At 47.7% G+C, this 18,027-nt stretch overlaps 1 protein-coding gene across 5 annotated transcripts in view; it reads right to left on the bottom strand.

Moving 5' to 3' along the window:
* The window catches only part of LOC143275604 (ribonuclease H2 subunit B-like), a 112,295-nt gene that overhangs the window by 44,201 nt on the left and 50,067 nt on the right, over nt 1-18,027 (bottom strand). For all 5 annotated transcript variants that reach the window (XM_076579832.1, XM_076579831.1, XM_076579830.1 and 2 more), the window contains one exon: nt 17,631-17,745. In XM_076579832.1, coding sequence (XP_076435947.1) covers nt 17,631-17,745 — 115 coding nt within the window. The remainder of the gene's footprint in view (nt 1-17,630; nt 17,746-18,027) is intronic.

The raw sequence follows: 18,027 nt of genomic DNA, 5'->3' as shown, positions 1-18,027 counted from the left end.
TTGAACCTTAAATCTTGAGTGTTTCGGTTTCAACTCTACAATGCCGATTATGCCAGGTTTGTGTAGCCTCACGAGTGCTTCTAGTTCAGGCTTCTTTGTTTTCAAAGTGTCTACATTGCTGTATAAACACTTGCAGCTTTGGTTAAAACCAGAAAAAGATGAAGATTCTAGTTCAGAAACTGAAGAAACTTTTTTTAAAACTATGTACATCTTTTCTGTTTGTCTTCTTTAACTGCCTCGCCCCTTGCCCTCTTGGGCCTTGGGATATTTCCCCACGTTGACCACTTGGCCTTTGCGTCAAATCCAGTGGGCTATTTGATCCCCTTCCTTTTTTAACTCCTCCTTTTTTGTCTCATCATCTGGTAGAGGGCCTCCTCTTCCGTTCTCTCTTGTGGTGTCAAATCTTTCCTGAGATTTTTGCTACCAGTTTTTCACTGTTGTTCTTCTGTTCTGCTTGCTTTCTGGCCTGATGAAAAGCTTTCAGTGTCTCATCTCTTGCTGCTTCTGAGACAAAGGTCAGACGGAGTGGCCTTGTTTTCTTTGGTTCATCTTCTCCCACTTTGTCCTGTACGCAGACTGCCAAGACGCCTAATGTCATTCAGCTGGTGGGTCACCTTTATTTCCCCAAGCAGTGTCTGCACTGTCTCATCATCTTTTTTGCATCCAGTGTTCTTGTCTGTAGTGTCCTCTTCTAATTTGAAAATAAGAAGGTTTGTCTTTCTTCTCGCCCGGTCTTCCATCTCTACTATCCGCTCCTTGGTCTTGGTTGCAACAAGGTCCTGCAAGCTTGCTCCTCCCACAGCTCCTTCAGCTTCCTCACCAGAGAGCGGCTGCACGATCTGCTTTACTGCATCAACCATCTTGGGTGGCAGTTGGCCTTCTTCCAGCTTGGTCATGTTAGTGTTAATGCTGTCAACTTCATCCGAAAGCTTATCAACTCTATTTTCAAGCTTAGCCATGCTGAGGAGGAATTTATTTGCTAGGTCATTGCAAGGAGTTGGGCAGTAAAAGTGGATCATCTGGGTTTGTCTGTTGCTATCCTTCTTGATTGCTTCGTACAGTGTGTCATCAATGTCCACACAGTGTGTGTGATACCAGGTTTCGCAGAGGTTGCAGCTTACTGCTTTGTCTTTCTTTGCACAGTATTTGTTGCATTTTCCACAGATTTCTTTTCTTCTTCCTCCTCCTTCACTTTTTTCACTAGAGGCTGACCCTCTCCTGTCCTGTGTGTCTGCCATTCCTGAGAATGGGATAATTTTGGTCCAGATGTCACAAGATATGAGTCACAGAGGTATGAGTTGCATATGTCTGTCTTATGCCACAAGGTCACTCTGTTGCTAACTATGCTTGAAAGTAAAAGGAGGAGTTTGTATTATACTCCATGTTTGGTGTTACATATACTTACCATGTCAAACTGATGCAAACTAGGCCTATTGGTTTGCTCTGCTTGGCCAAATTTTGCGCGGCTAACAGTGACAAGATGGGCCCGCCCGCTCTCAGCCAATCAAACGCCTCTAAAAGCTATAAGCGCTGAATCATTCTGTGGCCATGAACCAAAATGCCCCATGAGAACCACGGTGGAGACGCGGGGACGGACGGGCGGGCATTCGAGTTTGACATGGTAAGTATATGTAACACCAAACATGGAGTATAATACAAACTCCTCCTTTTGGTGTCATATACTGTACCATGTCAAACTGATGCAGAATTTAAAGCAAATGGAGGAGGGCAACGCCTACTGGTTCGTATGGGGAGCCCTTGTAACTGAGACGGCAGTGTTAGCCGCGACAAAGGAAATCCCCTTGGAACCGTCAGCCCTGGTCATACGGAAATTCCTGAGGTAGAAGTTGATGAAGGGATTCTCAGACCGCCAGAAGGCTGCCTCCAAGACATGCTGCGTTGGTACTCAGTGCTGGAAAGCAGCCGAAGTAGCTATGGTCAGCACTTCGTGTGCTCTGGGATGAAGACAGCTGATATCCCTGTGTGCATGAGAGTAAGCTCTACGAATGACTTGGGAAACCCAGCGGGAAATGGTGCCTGCAGCGATGTCTTTCTTGTAATTCTCATTGAGGGAGATGAGCAGACGCCTCTGAGAAGAACGCCTATGGCGAGACCTATCCCAATAATATTTGAGACACCGAACAGGGCAGAGGTGCCTATCCGCATCATCTTGGGCAAGAATATCAGACAAAGGTCTGACCCTCAGAGAGGGGAAAGGAACCTCAGGGTCTTGGTTCTTAGCCAGAAACTCTGGAAGGAAACAAATAGTGATGGAACCATCTCTGTGGAAGGCCAGATCTTGTGGCATTCCACTAAGACCATGCAGCTCACTTCTACGACTGCCTGTGGCCAGCCACAGAAGGAAAGTGGTCTTGAGGGTGGGGATGTCAAAAGGAATAGTCCCCAATGGTTGGAAGGGCTGTTTTCGAATGAAATCCAGCACCAGGAACAAGTCCCAGAGGGGCACTCTTCTGGGGTCTCTAGCTTCCTTCCGAGGGGCACCCCTAGCCACCTCTCTGAGCAGGAAATCCGCTTCAAAGGCGGGACCACCTAGCTGTTTGCATTGTGGTACAGATGGCAGACCTGTACCCTCACACAGAACTAGCAGACAGGATGAGAACCGAGGAGCAGAGAGCCAGAAAGTTGGCCAGCTGCATGCTCGTAGGGTTCGTAGGGGGAATGCCCTGAGCTGTACACCACCGCAACCATTTCTTCCAGCGAAAGTCATACAAAGTCTCCGTTCCCTGCCTCCTTGCTCTGGGGACTATGGAGAGGAGGTGAGAGGAGGCACACCCCTGGGTCAGCGCAGCCGACACAGAGGCCGACCGAGGGGTCGAGGACTTCAATGGTGATGTTGACAGTTCCGACCGCACAGCAGCCATGCGTGCTGGTGGAGCAGTTGAGGATTGGAATGAGGAGTGCCCGAGCGAGGCTGCCTCAGCAGATGAGATTTGGTTTCAAGTTCCAGGGGTGGAAACATGTGTCAGGGACTAAAGGTCCGGAAACCAGGTCTGGGCTGGCCATTTCGGCGCAATGATCAGCTGCGGGTGTTCCAATCTGTCTTTCCGTATCACCTTGGACAGAATTGGAAAGGGAGGAAACGCGGAGGCAATCAGACTGCTCCAGTCTAGAGAGAGAGCATCCACTGCCCACGCTTCTGGGTCGGCAACCGAAGAGACTAAGTGGGAAGTCTCTTGTTGAACAAGGTCCACCATCGGCCGAAACCACTGTTCCCACACCCACTGAAGGCTGTCCTTGTCCAGGGTGCACTCTGTGCATATGACACTCTTGGACCTGCTGAGAGCATCTGCCAAGATGTTGGTTTTTCCCGCTAAGTGTCTCGCTGAAAGTGGAATGCCCTTGCTGTGGCACCAACGGAGGAGAGCCTCAGTCCGCAGGGAGAGGTCTGTCGAGTGCGCTCCCCCCCATTTGTTCACATAACATGCGACCGTCGTCTTGTCCGTGAACAAGCGGATGGTCTTGCCAGTGGCCTCCCCCATGAAGTGCAGGAGAGCCCTGCGAACTGCCTCCAGTTCCAGAACATTGATGTGGCATACGCGCTCCTCCGGGGACCAAGTCCCTGCTGCATGGAGTGAGTCCATGTGGGCTCCCCAGCCCAGGGAGGAGGCGTCTATGAAGAGTGCCACCTGAAGAGTAGGTGGGGCTATGGGCACTCCCTGTGTCCGAAGGGGGCTGATTAACCACTCTGATATCACCTCGAGGAACCACTCGCCCAGACATAACTGGGTATCCCATGGCTGAGTGCTCTGGGACCAGCGTAACCTCAGTGCCCTCTGGAGAGGGCGCTTGAGAACCCTGTCCAGGGGAATGAGAGGTGCTGTGGACTCCATCATGCCCAAGAGGGAAGAAAGTGTCCACGCTGTATCTTGGGAGGAGTGGCGCCAGTGACTGAGGAAACCTGCCAGACGGTCCGGTCCCAGTGATTTGTGTGTGTGTGTGCGTGCCGTGGAAGCTGCGATATGTAGACTAGAAATGAGTGTGTGGAGGAGGGGGTAGAGGAGGTGCAAGGTAATGTGTGTGTGTGTGTGTGTGTGTGTGTGTTGGAGCTCATGTACGTTTATATGTATTTGACTGTGCTTTCATATGTGCTTGTACAAGTAAGTGTTCGTCTCTGTGAGTGTGTGTTTGTGTGTGTGTGTGTGCCGTGGAAGCTGCGATACTTAGACTAGAAATGAGTGTGTGGAGGAGGGGGGTAGAGGAGGTGCACGGTAATGCGTGTGTGTGTGTGTGTGTGTGTTGGAGCTCATGTACGTTTATATGTATTTGACTGTGCTTTCATATATGTGAAACTGCATGTTTGGTGCATTTCTGTTATGCATGTGTGGGTGTATGTGTGAATGTGTGTCTTCATATTTTACATTTATTCGCTTATTTATCACCATTGTTGTCTTATTTATTTATTTATTTATGTTTTATTATTATCATTTTATTAGTATTACTAATATTATTACTACTACCTTTTTCTATATTATAATTATTATTTATTTATTTATTTATGCAAGCTTATCTATTATTTATTCCCCCGTTTGTTTGTTTTTTTGTTTGGTTTTTTTTGTTGTTTTTTTTTGTTTTGTTTTGTTTTGTTTTTGTTTTGTTTTTTTTGTTGTTTTTTTGGGGTGTTTTTTTTTTTTTGTTTTTGTTTTTGTTTTTTTCTCAAGGCCTGACTAAGCGCGTTGGGTTACGCTGCTGGTCAGGCATCTGCTTGGCAGATGTGGTGTAGCGTATATGGTTTTGACCGAACGCAGTGACGCCTACTTGAGCTACTGAAACTGAAACTGATCTGGCGCCAGAGAGACTATCATGGACCGCGTGTCGAATCTCATCCCTAAGAAGTCGAAGGACTGACGTGGGGACAGATCGCATCTCTGCTGGTCCCTGAGGAAGCCCAGTTGGGAGCAAAGGTCTAGAAGTCTGGCCGTATGACTCAGGCACAGGGCCTGCGACTGGGCCAGGATAAGCCAGTCGTCCAGGTACACACAGAGACAAAAGGATTCCGAGTGGACGATGGACACCAATTCCCGCACCACCTTGGTAAACAGGAAAGGGGCAAGGGACAGACCAAATGGGAGGGCCGGGAACTGGAACCCCTTGTCCCTCCACACGAACCTCAGGTACCGATGGGATGCCGAATGGATGAGTATATGAAAATAAACATCTTCCAGATCGATAGAGGTAGGCCAATCACCTTGTTGGATGGTCTCCCGAATCTGTGCCTGTGTGTCCATCTTGAATTTGATTTTGGGGAGGAATTTGTTGAGGGGGGACAAGTCCAAAACTGGTCTCCACCCTCCCAAGACCTTTGAAATCACCAACAACCAGCCGTAAAAACCGGGGCCCGGGTCCGAGAGTTGAGATATAGCCCCATGAGGAGTGGGTGCGATATCTCTTTTTCTAGGACGCTCTCCTGCTCCGTCGAGCTGGGCACCTAAGGAGGAGGAGTGGATCTTAGAGGGGGGCAGTCCTCCACCCAAGACAGCATGTACCCCGACTCTAGCACCGACATAATCCCGTCGTTGAATCCCAGAGCACACCACTGATGTGCATGCCAAGACAAGTTTCCTACTTGGAGGGGCTGAACGACTGGCGGTGCTGAATCGGGGCCCAGTCATTGGGGGTGCTGCCTTCTGGCCTTGGGCATGGCCGGTCGGCTTGGACGGACATAAGGTGGTTTAGTCCTCTGCCACTGATTCTGCACACGCTGCTTTGACTTAGGCGGCGTGGTATATGGAGGGGCCCTGGTGGCCGGTCTCTTCAATGGCATAGAACCCTGGAGCCCATGAGAGGTGTGGGCCAAATATGAGGCCACCTCCCTGTTTGTCTCTGCCCTGTGGCTGACAAAATGGGGCGGGAACTGGCCGAAGAGGGAGTGCTGCTGTGCTGGGATGGACCGCATGAGACCAGATGCTACCCTATTGCCAAAAGCGTGTAACCTCTGGTCGGTGAAGAGGCCAGGCAGGACAGAGGAAGGAGACCCCGTGTCCTGATTAACTGGACACTGTTCCCACAGCTCATTGGCCCTGTGGAGGAACGTGTCGAAGGTGTACGCCATGGAAACCTCGAGGAGGCAGCGGCGGGCCAATTTGTCCCACGTTTTAAAGGACAGGGTAGCTGAAGTGGGGAAGGTGATGTGTACCAGGACCACACCCCTCCCTTGGAGGAATCTTTAAGGAACTTTCCCGGGGAAAAGGCGCCTGGGGCAGAGAGGGACTCCCTGCCTGGAGGAGGGATGGAAGCAGCACCCCTGACAGTGCGGGTTGGCTTATTAAGCCATTCCTGCACCATTTCTGGTACTCTGAGTTGCCTTGTGGTTCTGGAGTTAGAGTCACATGGCGTAAGGAGGGTCAAGGGTAACAAAGTAGCCTGAGGGACTGATTCGGCATACATGACCCTATTGGGGAGGGTCAGTTCGAGCTCTGCAAAGTCCGAGTTTGGTTCAGGCTGGTCCCTAGGGAGCCGCGGGCTCAATCTGTCCCCCCTGGGATGTGGGCGAAGAGTGCTCATCTGCTTGTTCGTCCTCATCCGAAGACAGGGGCTCCCACTCTTGTTCGCAGTCCATCCCCTGCTGGGTGCCATCCCAAGTGGATGTACCCACTGGGGCGTCCTGTGAGCTGTGGTCAGCCCAGCGGGATGAGCTGGGACGATCCCGAGCCGGGACCATGGCCACCGCTGTTATGTCCTTGACACCTGAAGCGGGTGGGGAGCGTGTGGACCGTAGGTCCAACCATGCTTGGGATGGTGGGTGCCACCTCTTGAGAGGGCGTCCCTGGATGCAAGAGGGACCCACGGGTGCTGTGAGGGGACAAACACCCACTCATCTCACTGTAGGACCGAGGGCTGGGCAGGTGGGAACCGCAGGCTCCCCTGGCCGAGTAGGGCCCCTCAGCCGCCGTCGGTCCTGACAAGAAGGCCGTTGTGACCGTGGAGGTCACCTGTGGGTTGACAGAGACCCGATTTGTGGACAGAGTGGCAATATTGGTCGAGGAGCTCGACCTGACCGACAAGAAGTCGATCCCACTTGTCGGGGCTGTGTGTGTCACCCTGTGAGATGTGCTGGGTTGGGTCAGGTGGGGAGCGGACAAGGGGCTGGCCCTTGGTACTCCCGGCAACCCAGCATGCACCATAGGTGCACCCCAGTACGGGTAGAATGGGGGTAACTACCCGTGGGCACCAGCCATACTGTGACCCAAACCCCAAGGGTCACTGGTGCGTTGACCTCCATGAAGGGAAAAAACCTGGCCAAGTCGGAGGGAGGTCAGGTCCGACTTGGGTGTCAGTCCCGCTCGCAGACGAGCGGGCTGACTGCCCGGAACCGCCTGATACGCGCGGGCCTCCCCCAGCAGGGGAGACCGGCCGGATAGCGGGAAGACCTGCAGAGCAGGTTGCCATGCGCCCCGAATCCCCTCCCGTGGGGAGACTGAGGTGGCTTGGCCCGGGGTGGGCAAAGTAGAGATCCCCCCCCGGAACCAACTTTTTCTCCCCCACCAAAAGGAGGTGGGGGAGGGGGGTCGACAGAGAAGGGAGGAGGGGGAACAACAATGGGGCCCGTGAGGGCCGTCTCCGAGTGGGGACCCGGGTAATGGCCGGGCGCGGGCTCCCCTTGGGAGTTCGCGCCTAGCTGCGAGTCCCCACAGCCAGGAGAGGACTTGCCATTCCCCCCTCTCCCTGCCTTGCGCTGGGACACCTCGGGAGGCGACGCTCGCACCTCTTTCCCCACGGTCCCCTTCATGACCGTTTTACTGGTACGAAAGTCGCCTCCGCGATCAGCGTCTAACGACGCATCGCCGCGGTCCGTATCGGGAGGAATCATGAGCTCCGGGCCTGGGAGAGTCTCTTGCCGAGTCTCAATCCCAGCAACATGATCCCTGCCTTCGTGGTATGGCACACGAGGCATGGAACCCGCGCTTAGGCACCCAGCGAAAATCCGACCCCCAACAGAGAAAGGAAAGACAGGATCGACTTAGAGGCAGAAAAAAACGAACGAATCGAGGGTGCCGAGTCGAATCGAGTACACAGAATGTAAGAATACAATAAACACAAGCCGCATGTAACAAAATAAGGCCAAAAGGATACGCTTAATAGCCGAAAAAAGCGTAAGACGAGACAGAGCGTAAACCTGACAAGATGGCGTGGAGAGCCTTGGCCAAAGGAATGATTCAGCGCTTATAGCTTTTAGAGGCGTTTGATTGGCTGAGAGCGGGCGGGCCCGTCTTGTCACTGTTAGCCGCGCGAAATTTGGCCAAGCAGAGCAAACCAATAGGCCTAGTTTGCATCAGTTTGACATGGTACAGTATATGACACCAAACACAGTTTATATTAATAACTGAACAACACAGGGACTAGGCCTAGTTATCTCTTGAACCTGAGTGATAAACACAGTTTGCACTTTCACACTGTTCATGCCTGTCTTATGCCACAAGGTCACTCTGCTGCTAACAATGAAATGTCAGCTTTCAAAATAAATTAAAATCAACCTTAAAACTTCCCTCTAAAGTTAGCAGAAAAGGAATGATACCTGATTTTCTCATAAAAAAAAAGGGGTGCACGTTGTGGATTAGACTTCTTCAAAATTTTTGTTTTTTAAAAAATATTGAAGTTACAGCCACAGTAAGTTACCAGTGGTCTTGGTTGATCAGCTTCTGCAAAATTACTGCAAATTTTTAAACAAATGCAACTTGAGAGCATTACACAGAATGGGTAGGTTGATGGGGCATTCCATGACAAAGGTTCCCAGGATGGAGCAAATATTACTTAAGTTGCTAGCAAAAATGACAGATATATGAATCTATTTTATTTCAGCTCTCTAGCTTTTTCTTCCATCCATGAACTCAGTCATGCATTTCATTATAGAAGAAACACAATAAATAAGAAATAAAAGGTGGATGATGCATCTTTATTTCTTCACAAAATGTGCAAGAGAGAAAATGCACACCAAAAAATCTCTCTTTTTTGGCACTCACAGGTTTCCTGGCATCAGCAATAACATGCTGCTCGCTACCTGAGATGTTTATACTGGCCTTTTTGGATCATTGAATAGGTCTTGCATGCCCTGCCATGAGCAGCCCTTTCTGCAACATGTTAGATACACAGATCAGCTCATAAGAAAGAAGAAATGTTATATTCAATTTAAAACATAAAACCAAAAACAGAGCTTTCAGTTTAACTCTTTCCGGACGAAGGAATGCTCATGCATTCCTACACAAAACGTATTTGGTTTCGGACGAAGGAATGGAATAGCATTCTCCGAAAGTAAAATTCCATCATGCGCTGTACACGTGATTTTGTGATTAGCCAAGCAGAGAGCGCTATTCTGGGTCACTCCACAATCGAATGGTATGATTGGTCAGCCTGGGATGTGTGGCCCATCTCGCACACACGCTGACAAAGTCACTGACCGGTCGTCCTCTCACGTGCCAGCCTGTTAGCAAAACGGGCTCTTCTCAGAATGTTGTGAAGCGAACAAGGCAGTGACGGCAATGTTTTAGGGTTGCCGAAGTACTTGAAATGCTACAAACTGAAGGGTCGGACATTGAAGAGGTGGATGATGACGAAGAAGAAAGTGAATTTAATGCAGAAAGCGAGCATGGGTATGGTGATTCGGGGTGAAAAATTGGCAGTATTTTCTACATATGGCAAAACTGTAAAAATAAGTTGAGAAATTTGATTTTTTTTATATGTAATAGCTCAACGCGTAATAAACCAGTTCTGAAAGTTTTATTTTCTTACACAGTATTTTGTATTTTTTGTAATTTTTTTCCAAACCCTTACAAATGGGCCGTCTGTGGGGAAAAGCAAGGGAGAAAACTTGTCGTCCCGAGTGAGTTAATATATGTTTAGGATTTTGTCAATTTCGGTGTGTTCTGAGTGGGAGGAAAACACTGTAATAACAGAATTATAAAATGACATATTAACAGGTAAGTATTCATTCAACAGCAACACAAAATTCACTGCACTGAACTATTTGGCTGCATTTACCTTTCACACAATAACTCAAATTGCAGCAACAACTTATGCTTTGACAACTGAGGCTGAAGTTTTGGGGGTCTGTCCTTTCCAATTGCTGACAAGAGCTTTGCCATCTACATGTACTGTTCATCTTATGTGTCTTTGTTGCATGCGATTATTTACTCAAATATTTCCACTTCAGGGTACTACATTTCATGACTGAGATAAATGTATTATTAAATGTCTTAGGTATATATGATTACTAAATATTGAATATCTTATTGTTAATATGCACATCATACTTAGTATCTTATTCTTTGATATATATTTTGTGTACTCACCTTTACTTGTGTGTGTATGTGAGAATGCATGTCTTAGATATATATCAAAGTGAATATTTCATTCACAATATGTGCATGGTATTTTGCATTTTATCATTTCATGAATTATCCCTTTGTTTTCTGTTTAATGCAGTCAAGGTGCACAGCATATCATGGGTTACATGAGCACACACACACACACACACACACACACACATTATACTTTTAATTGCTGGATCCCTGATAGTGTTTGACTGAACCTGATGTGCAACTTAGGCTATGGGTATTATTGTACTGATTTTCTTTTTACTAATTTTAGTTTGTTAAAAATTGGTGTTAATTTTTTTAAGAAACAGGATGTTGACTGCACTGTTCAAATTAATCATATATCTCTTCACATTACACTTTTTTCATACTCAGACATACACATACTCACAAGCATACATGTGCAAATGCAAACTTGCTCTCTCTCTCTCTCTCTCTCTCTCTCTCACACACACACACACACCCCTACTCCACTGACAGGAAAGAAATGGGGAAGGGGGATGACTGGAGGGAGGAGGTGGTGGATTATATCACTGTCAGCAGTCAGGGATTCTCAGCTGGAGCAAGTGGTCAGTGATTTGGCTCAATGCCAAGTTTGCCACAACCATTGACAACCCCCTCTCCTCTCCTTACCATTGGTGGGAGATAATCTGAGACAAGGGAGGGGAATGACTATACAACTCTCAGCAAATTATTAACTCACTCAGTATGGCCAGTCCTCTCTTCTCCTCTACACAGACTCCTCGGATGTCCAGTGGGTGTCTGAATGACCCAACCTTTGTCCAGTGGGTGTCTGAATGACCCAACCTTTCGATTCCGTGGTCAGAATTGTGGTATTCTTTGTCAACATTCACCTCTTCAGTATAAGAGCCTTCCACTTGCAATATTTTGATGGTGGTAATTGGGGTGAAACGCTGTTAACGTCGTCTCTTTCGCCGTTCATATGGAGAGAGTTAAAGTGAAGTTTGCAGAGGGGTTAGTATGAATTGGTGTTCTTGTTCTTTTTGGAACGGGAGAGCATAGTATCTATCTGTCTGTATATATTGTAGTATGATGCATGCGTTTGTAGTGCTTTGTGTATTGAGACGAGCTAAGGGAAATAACTCCGGTTAATCGGACTTGGCGGAATAAACGTGGCTTACACAGAAGCACCCTGTCTGGACTCCATTTGTCCCTCTGCATAATATTACATGGTGGCAGCGGTCTCATCGACCCCAAAAACATGGCAGAAAATCAGCAGGCAAGTGACAACAACGGTCATCGACCCCTCAATCTCCCCACTCCCAAACCGTTTGACAGCACGCCAGCGAACTGGCTGAAATGGCGCCAGCGTTTCGAAAGATACTGGACGGCGTCCGGACTGATGAACAGATCACGACGTGAACAGGTGAGCACCTTTCTGTACACCATGGGAGAAAGTGCTGACGACATTCTTGCCACCCTACGTGTAAACGAGGACACAACTGACTTTAAAGACTTGCTGCAGGCTTTCAATGGTTACTTCAACGTGAGAAAAAATATTATTGTAGAAAGAGCAAAATTCAACAAACGCTCACAGGCAGTCGGAGAAACCATTGATGCATTTATTCAAGACCTCCACAAATTGGCCGACGAATGCAATTTTGGTGACTTGAAAGAAGAGTTAATAAGAGACAGAATCGTGGTTGGCGTTATCGATGACACTCTATCAACCGAGCTACAGTCGAAAGCAGAACTGACACTGGCCCAAGCTGTCCAACTCAGCAGGCAGGCAGAGGCCAGGAAAGAAAGCCAGCAGCTAATCAGAGGCAGTCCTTCAGTCAACCTGGTAGACAGGAAACCACCTGCCACTTACAACCAACGCTTCAACTCCAGGAGTCAGTACCAGCACCACAAGGCCAGCAGTGCTGCTGGCAACATTTGTGGTTACTGCGGCAAAGAGCCACACAGTCGAGACAAATGCCCAGCTAAGAACGCAACATGCAGCAAGTGTCACAAACATGGACACTTCCAAACAGTATGCCGCAGTAGCCAAGCTCCTCGACACGCCCGTCGCCCAAGGGCAGTCCATGAGCTGTTTGAAGACGAGGAAGAAAACAGGGACAATGACCATGACAGCCATTTCCTAGGTCATGTCTACCATCTGCAGGATGAAGACTGCTGGTCAGCTGAAGTCCTTGTCAATGGCTGTCCTCACACCTTCAAGCTGGACACGGGGGCATCAGTGACAGTGGTTGGAGAAAAATGGGCAGCCTCACATACTTTGACCAAGCCCACCAAAACCCTGAAGGGACCAGGAAATACCAAACTGAACATACTCGGCACCTTTCAAGCACAGCTGCAGCACAAAGAAAAGACAACAACAGAAACGCTATATGTCATCAATGGACAGACATGCTCCCTCCTCAGCAGATCAGCCTGCACCAAGCTTGGCTTAGTTGCACGCATCCACAATGTGACACAGACAACGGATTTCAAGCAAGAATTCCCTCAACTTTTCACTGGTCTCGGGCTGCTGCAAACCCCTTACTCCATTTCCCTCAAGCCAGAAGCCCGTCCAACATGCCTGTATGCCCCACGCAAAATTCCCCATCCACTCGTCCCAAAAGTCAAGCGTGAGATCAACAGAATGATGGAAGAAGGAGTCATTTCCCCTGTTACGGAACCCACCAGCTGGTGTTCGGGAATCGTCATCGTTCCAAAACCAAACGGGGCAGTCCGCATCTGTGTGGACTTGACACAGCTGAACAAAGCTGTGCAGCGGGAAGTTCACCCCATGGCATCAGTAGACGAGAGCTTGGCTAAGCTGTCAAAGTCCAAAGTCTTCACCAAGCTTGATGCTAAAAGTGGATTTTGGCAAGTACCTCTAGACCCTGGCTCAAGGCTCTACACCACTTTCGTCACGCCTTTTGGGCGATTTTGCTTCAATCGCCTCCCCTTTGGCATTAGCTCAGCCAGTGAAGTGTTCCAGCGCCTTATGTCTCAGATCCTGGAGAATATCGAGGGCGTCATCTGTCACATGGACGACATCCTCGTCCATGCAGAGGACCAACAAGAGGCAGCCTTTCAAGAAACAAAACGCCTCCTCACCTCTACACCAGTCCTTGCTCACTACAGCCCTGACCGAGAGACAACCATTGCAGCTGATGCTTCCAACGCAGGGATCGGGGCAGTGCTCTACCAAACACAAGACAATGGCACACGACGACCCATCTGCTTTATTTCAAGGTCACTCACAGACGCAGAGAAGAATTACGCAGTCATCGAAAAGGAAGCCCTGGCAGCTACTTGGGCCTGCGAGAGACTGAGGGAATATGTCTTGGGACTTAAGTTCACCCTGGAAACAGACCACATGCCATTGATCCCCTTGCTCAACACAACACAACTGCACAAGATGCCACCACGGATCCAACGTTTTCGCCTCCATCTCATGCGATATGACACCAAAGTCACCCATGTGGCAGGAAAAAATCAGATCACAGCAGATGCGCTGTCACGCGCACCAGTCTCGCTACCCGACAAAAATGACGTCAACCTTATTGATGATACAACTGCACATGCCCAACAGTGCATCAACATCCTCCCAGCATCAGCCGAAAAGCTACATCGAATACAACAGTCACAAACAGCTGACCCAGAAATCACCGAAATTCGCAAATACTGCACCAATGGCTGGCCCGTCTACTTACCTCATTCTCCACTCCTCCAGCAATACTGGACCAACAGACAGCACTTCACAGTCGTCGATGACCTGCTACTCTTTGACGATCGCATCGTCATTCCCCGTGACATGAGAATGGACATCCTAAACCACCTACATGAAGGACACCAGGGTATCACTAAAACCCGTGCCTTGGCCTCATCTTCAGTTTGGTGGCCTTCCATCTCCTCCCAGACAGAAGAAATGGTCAGCAAATGCCGCACCTGCGCAATACACAGGCCAGCCCAAAAAGAGCCATTACTTCCCTCTTCCTTCCCAGAACGCCCATGGTCCAGAGTCGGGATGGACCTCTTTGAACATGATGGCAAAATGTACATCATCATCATTGACTACTATTCTCGATGGATTGAGATTCGACCCTTAGAAAAAACATCAAGCGCTCACACCATCGTCAGGATCAAGAGTGTTTTTGCAGCCCATGGCATACCAGATGTTGTTATTTCTGACAACGGTCCACAATTCGCCAGCACAGAATTCAGGGCGTTTGCAGCAGATTACGGCTTCACCCACACCACGAGCTCACCACGGTACCCCCAGAGCAATGGTGAAGCAGAGCGTGCAGTCCAAACGGTGAAACAGATGCTCAAAAAATCCAAAGACCCCTATGCAGCCCTACTCCTCTACAGAGCCACTCCATTGCGCAATGGTCTCTCCCCCAGCGAACTTCTGATGGGGAGGAAACTTAAAACCAAACTTCCCATCCTACCCTCCTCCCTCCGCCCATCAACTCCTGATCACTCTCTCATCCAAGAAAAAGAGAATGACATGAAATCAAAACAACGAACACTCTTCAACAAACGCCATGCTGCACGAGAGGCACCTCCGCTCAAAACAGGAGAATCTGTGTTCATTAAAGACATGAACAAAACCGGACAGGTTGTAGCAGAACACCACAATCCACGCTCCTTCATCGTGGCAACAACACAGGGCACGATCCGCCGTAACAGGTCACACCTAGTGGCTATGCCTGGTGAAGCCCATCCAACACTGCAGACAAACACTTCCGCAGGGAATGCCACCCTGTCTGGGAATGCCACGTCTTCGGGTTCTCTTCCACCACCATCACCACCTCAACAGATCCCCTCACCGCCCAGACAGCAGCCACCCATACAGATGGCCACGCCCAGAGCAACACCCACGGCCCCAGGACCAGCTGTCAACAACACACCAGGCCAACACCGTACCAGATCAGGCAGACCAGTCAACAAACCGGCGAAGCTGAATCTGTGAAAGTGTACCCAGCAGATCTGAGAAAGGCCCTTATGGCTTATCTGTACTGGGAAAACAAAGTGTAGGAAGTGCAAATGTGCTCCCATACAGGTCTGAGAAAGGCCCCTATGGCTCACCTGTCTTGGGGAAAACAAAATATTAGGTTGAAAACTTCACCAGCACAACAAACTTACTTCACCCCATAATCATACCAATGTGTGGAACACAGTGCAACATTGACATATATATTCTTGTGTGTGTACATGTACATTGCTTCTAAACACTTACCAGTAACCGCTGATCTAGTCATATGTCATCATCAAACGTACACTGGTACCAAACCCAAAACCCACACAAATATGTTTAACGTATTGTGTTTGTTTTTCACGACATTTTTTTTTTCTTTTCTCCTTTTCACAACAAAATTCTCTTGTCACTAAAAGTTTCAAAGCATATCCCATGACATGTATCCGCCCACAAGCCATAATTTCCTTATTTCTTTGGAAGGAAACTATACTGAATTGACTGACATTGTTACGAATCAGTAGAAGGGGGAAGAGGAGAGAAGTGAACAGACTCTCACAAAAGAAGCTCAGTGAGACTCGTAGTGCATACTGCATGATCTGCTTTAAATTCATTTTTAGTTCTTTGTGTATCTAGATGGAACTGAACAGTACCCCACATAAAAAAGGGGAGTTGTAGTATGATGCATGCGTTTGTAGTGCTTTGTGTATTGAGACGAGCTAAGGGAAATAACTCCGGTTAATCGGACTTGGCGGAATAAACGTGGCTTACACAGAAGCACCCTGTCTGGACTCCATTTGTCCCTCTGCATAATATTACATATATTAATATAAAGTTTTACAGCTATTGAAGCAAAATGCAACTAGAATATCAGACTTTTGTGTGATGTTGAATGAAACGCTCATTTTATGAAAAAAGAAACCACATTACAATTTTTTACTCACTTATTTAACACTCACCGAATTTGTAGCAGACGACGCTAATGCTGTCCTGAGCACTTCCGGTTTTAGACCCAGGTAATATTTTGCTTACTAAAGCAAAAATCAATCAAATATTAGTAATGGGAATTCATGGGCTCTGTTTTAACATGTCCATTTTTCATTCTGTATCAATAGTTTTTGTGTGTTTTACTCAGAAAAAAATAAATCGTGTTCTGATTGAAACACAGTGTCACGTTACGAAAACACTGGTGAAATAGATCCAAGCTGCTCAGTTACTGACATCGATCAAAATCCTGATTCAAAGAATTTCAGCTCAATATTGTGCATGAAAGTGCTAAAGACATTCGTTTTCAAAAATAATATAAAACTTACCGATGAAACAAGATTTTCTGGAGAAACAAAAGCCATTTTTGTGTTTGACGAAGTGCCGCTCTCCTGTATCGCTCTCCTGTGTCGAATGTTGATTGGGCCGACGCAACTAACGAAGAGGGGTACCTGCTTTTGAATCGCTGGAGCAAATTGCTCATGGATCAAAAATCTTAGTTTCAGATACCATTGAAATCAGCAGAAAATGCACTTTACCACTCATGCAGTATCACGCAGGATCGGATTTCATTTTCGAACTGCACGATGCATTGAAAGATAGCCGAAAAATTCCCCTAACGTTGCGCTCAGATCTAACTACCCTACTTCGCCCAAGGCTTGGAAAAAAACACACGAAAGTTCTCCTTGAACTTTTGCCTTTCATGGCTCCCAGTTTTTTGAACAGTAACCAATGAATGGAGCGCAATGGATGCGATTTTTTTCACTATGTGGTTGAAACTAACTGTGTCGTGCTCAGAAAGACGCCGGCCGCCATTGAACAAGGATTGCTGTTTCGCGTTACAGTACACTTCTTTTTCTTCTATCCGCGAACTCATTCACGCATTACATAAAGCAAACACAATAAAAATTAAAAATATGGATGATAAATAATTATTTCAGTTGGATAGTTTTTCACAAAATGAAATCAAATTTGAGAAAATGCACTTCAAAATTAGTCAATTTTTTAGACGTTCATAGGTTTCCCGGCATCGGCCATGGGGGCTGTCGCTACCTATTAGGAGGGTCAGGGTCATGCCCAAAGTTATGGAAATATGTGCAATCTAGGGGTGTCCAAATGGTGTTTTCTAGTTTTAAACGATCACTAACACATTTCATTTGCATTCAGAATGTTATCAAAATTATCACACTTTATAATATACATGATGGATGCAGTGAGTGAGTGTCAGTGAGTGAGTCATGCATGTGCGTGCATGTTGTGTGTGTTTCCTGTGGACACTTTTTATGCTGGGCAGAAAATCACTCAGTCATGTTCACATCAGCAGAAGGAACCCACACATATTTCAAAGAAAGACATCACTATGTCTGACAGGGCCTCAGTCTGACCTCTCTGGTCAGCCACAACATCCAGTCCCTGCAGACCATCACAGTGCAGGAGGCAGGAGATGTCAGGGAAGTCTGCATCAAGAACCATCTGGTCTAGGGTCATGAACTTGCCATTCTACATCAAAAAGAAATACAAACAGTATATAATACGGTGCAAACTTCAGTAATAATGGGCTCTAAGTGCCTCACATGCAAAGATACATAACAATAGTGCACAAAAGCATACAACAGCACATGACGACACAGAAGAGTAAAAAATTGATGACTATGCACACCAGATGACCATCACACACACACACACACAGACAGGAGTCTACCCCAACCCTATCCTACACACACTGACAGGAGTCTACCCCAACCCTATCCTACACACACTGACAGGAGTCTACCCCAACCC

This window comes from Babylonia areolata, chromosome 30, assembly GCF_041734735.1.
Source record: "Babylonia areolata isolate BAREFJ2019XMU chromosome 30, ASM4173473v1, whole genome shotgun sequence".
Taxonomy (NCBI): Eukaryota; Metazoa; Mollusca; class Gastropoda; order Neogastropoda; family Buccinidae; genus Babylonia; species Babylonia areolata.
This window is presented reverse-complemented; position numbering and strand designations above follow the sequence as displayed.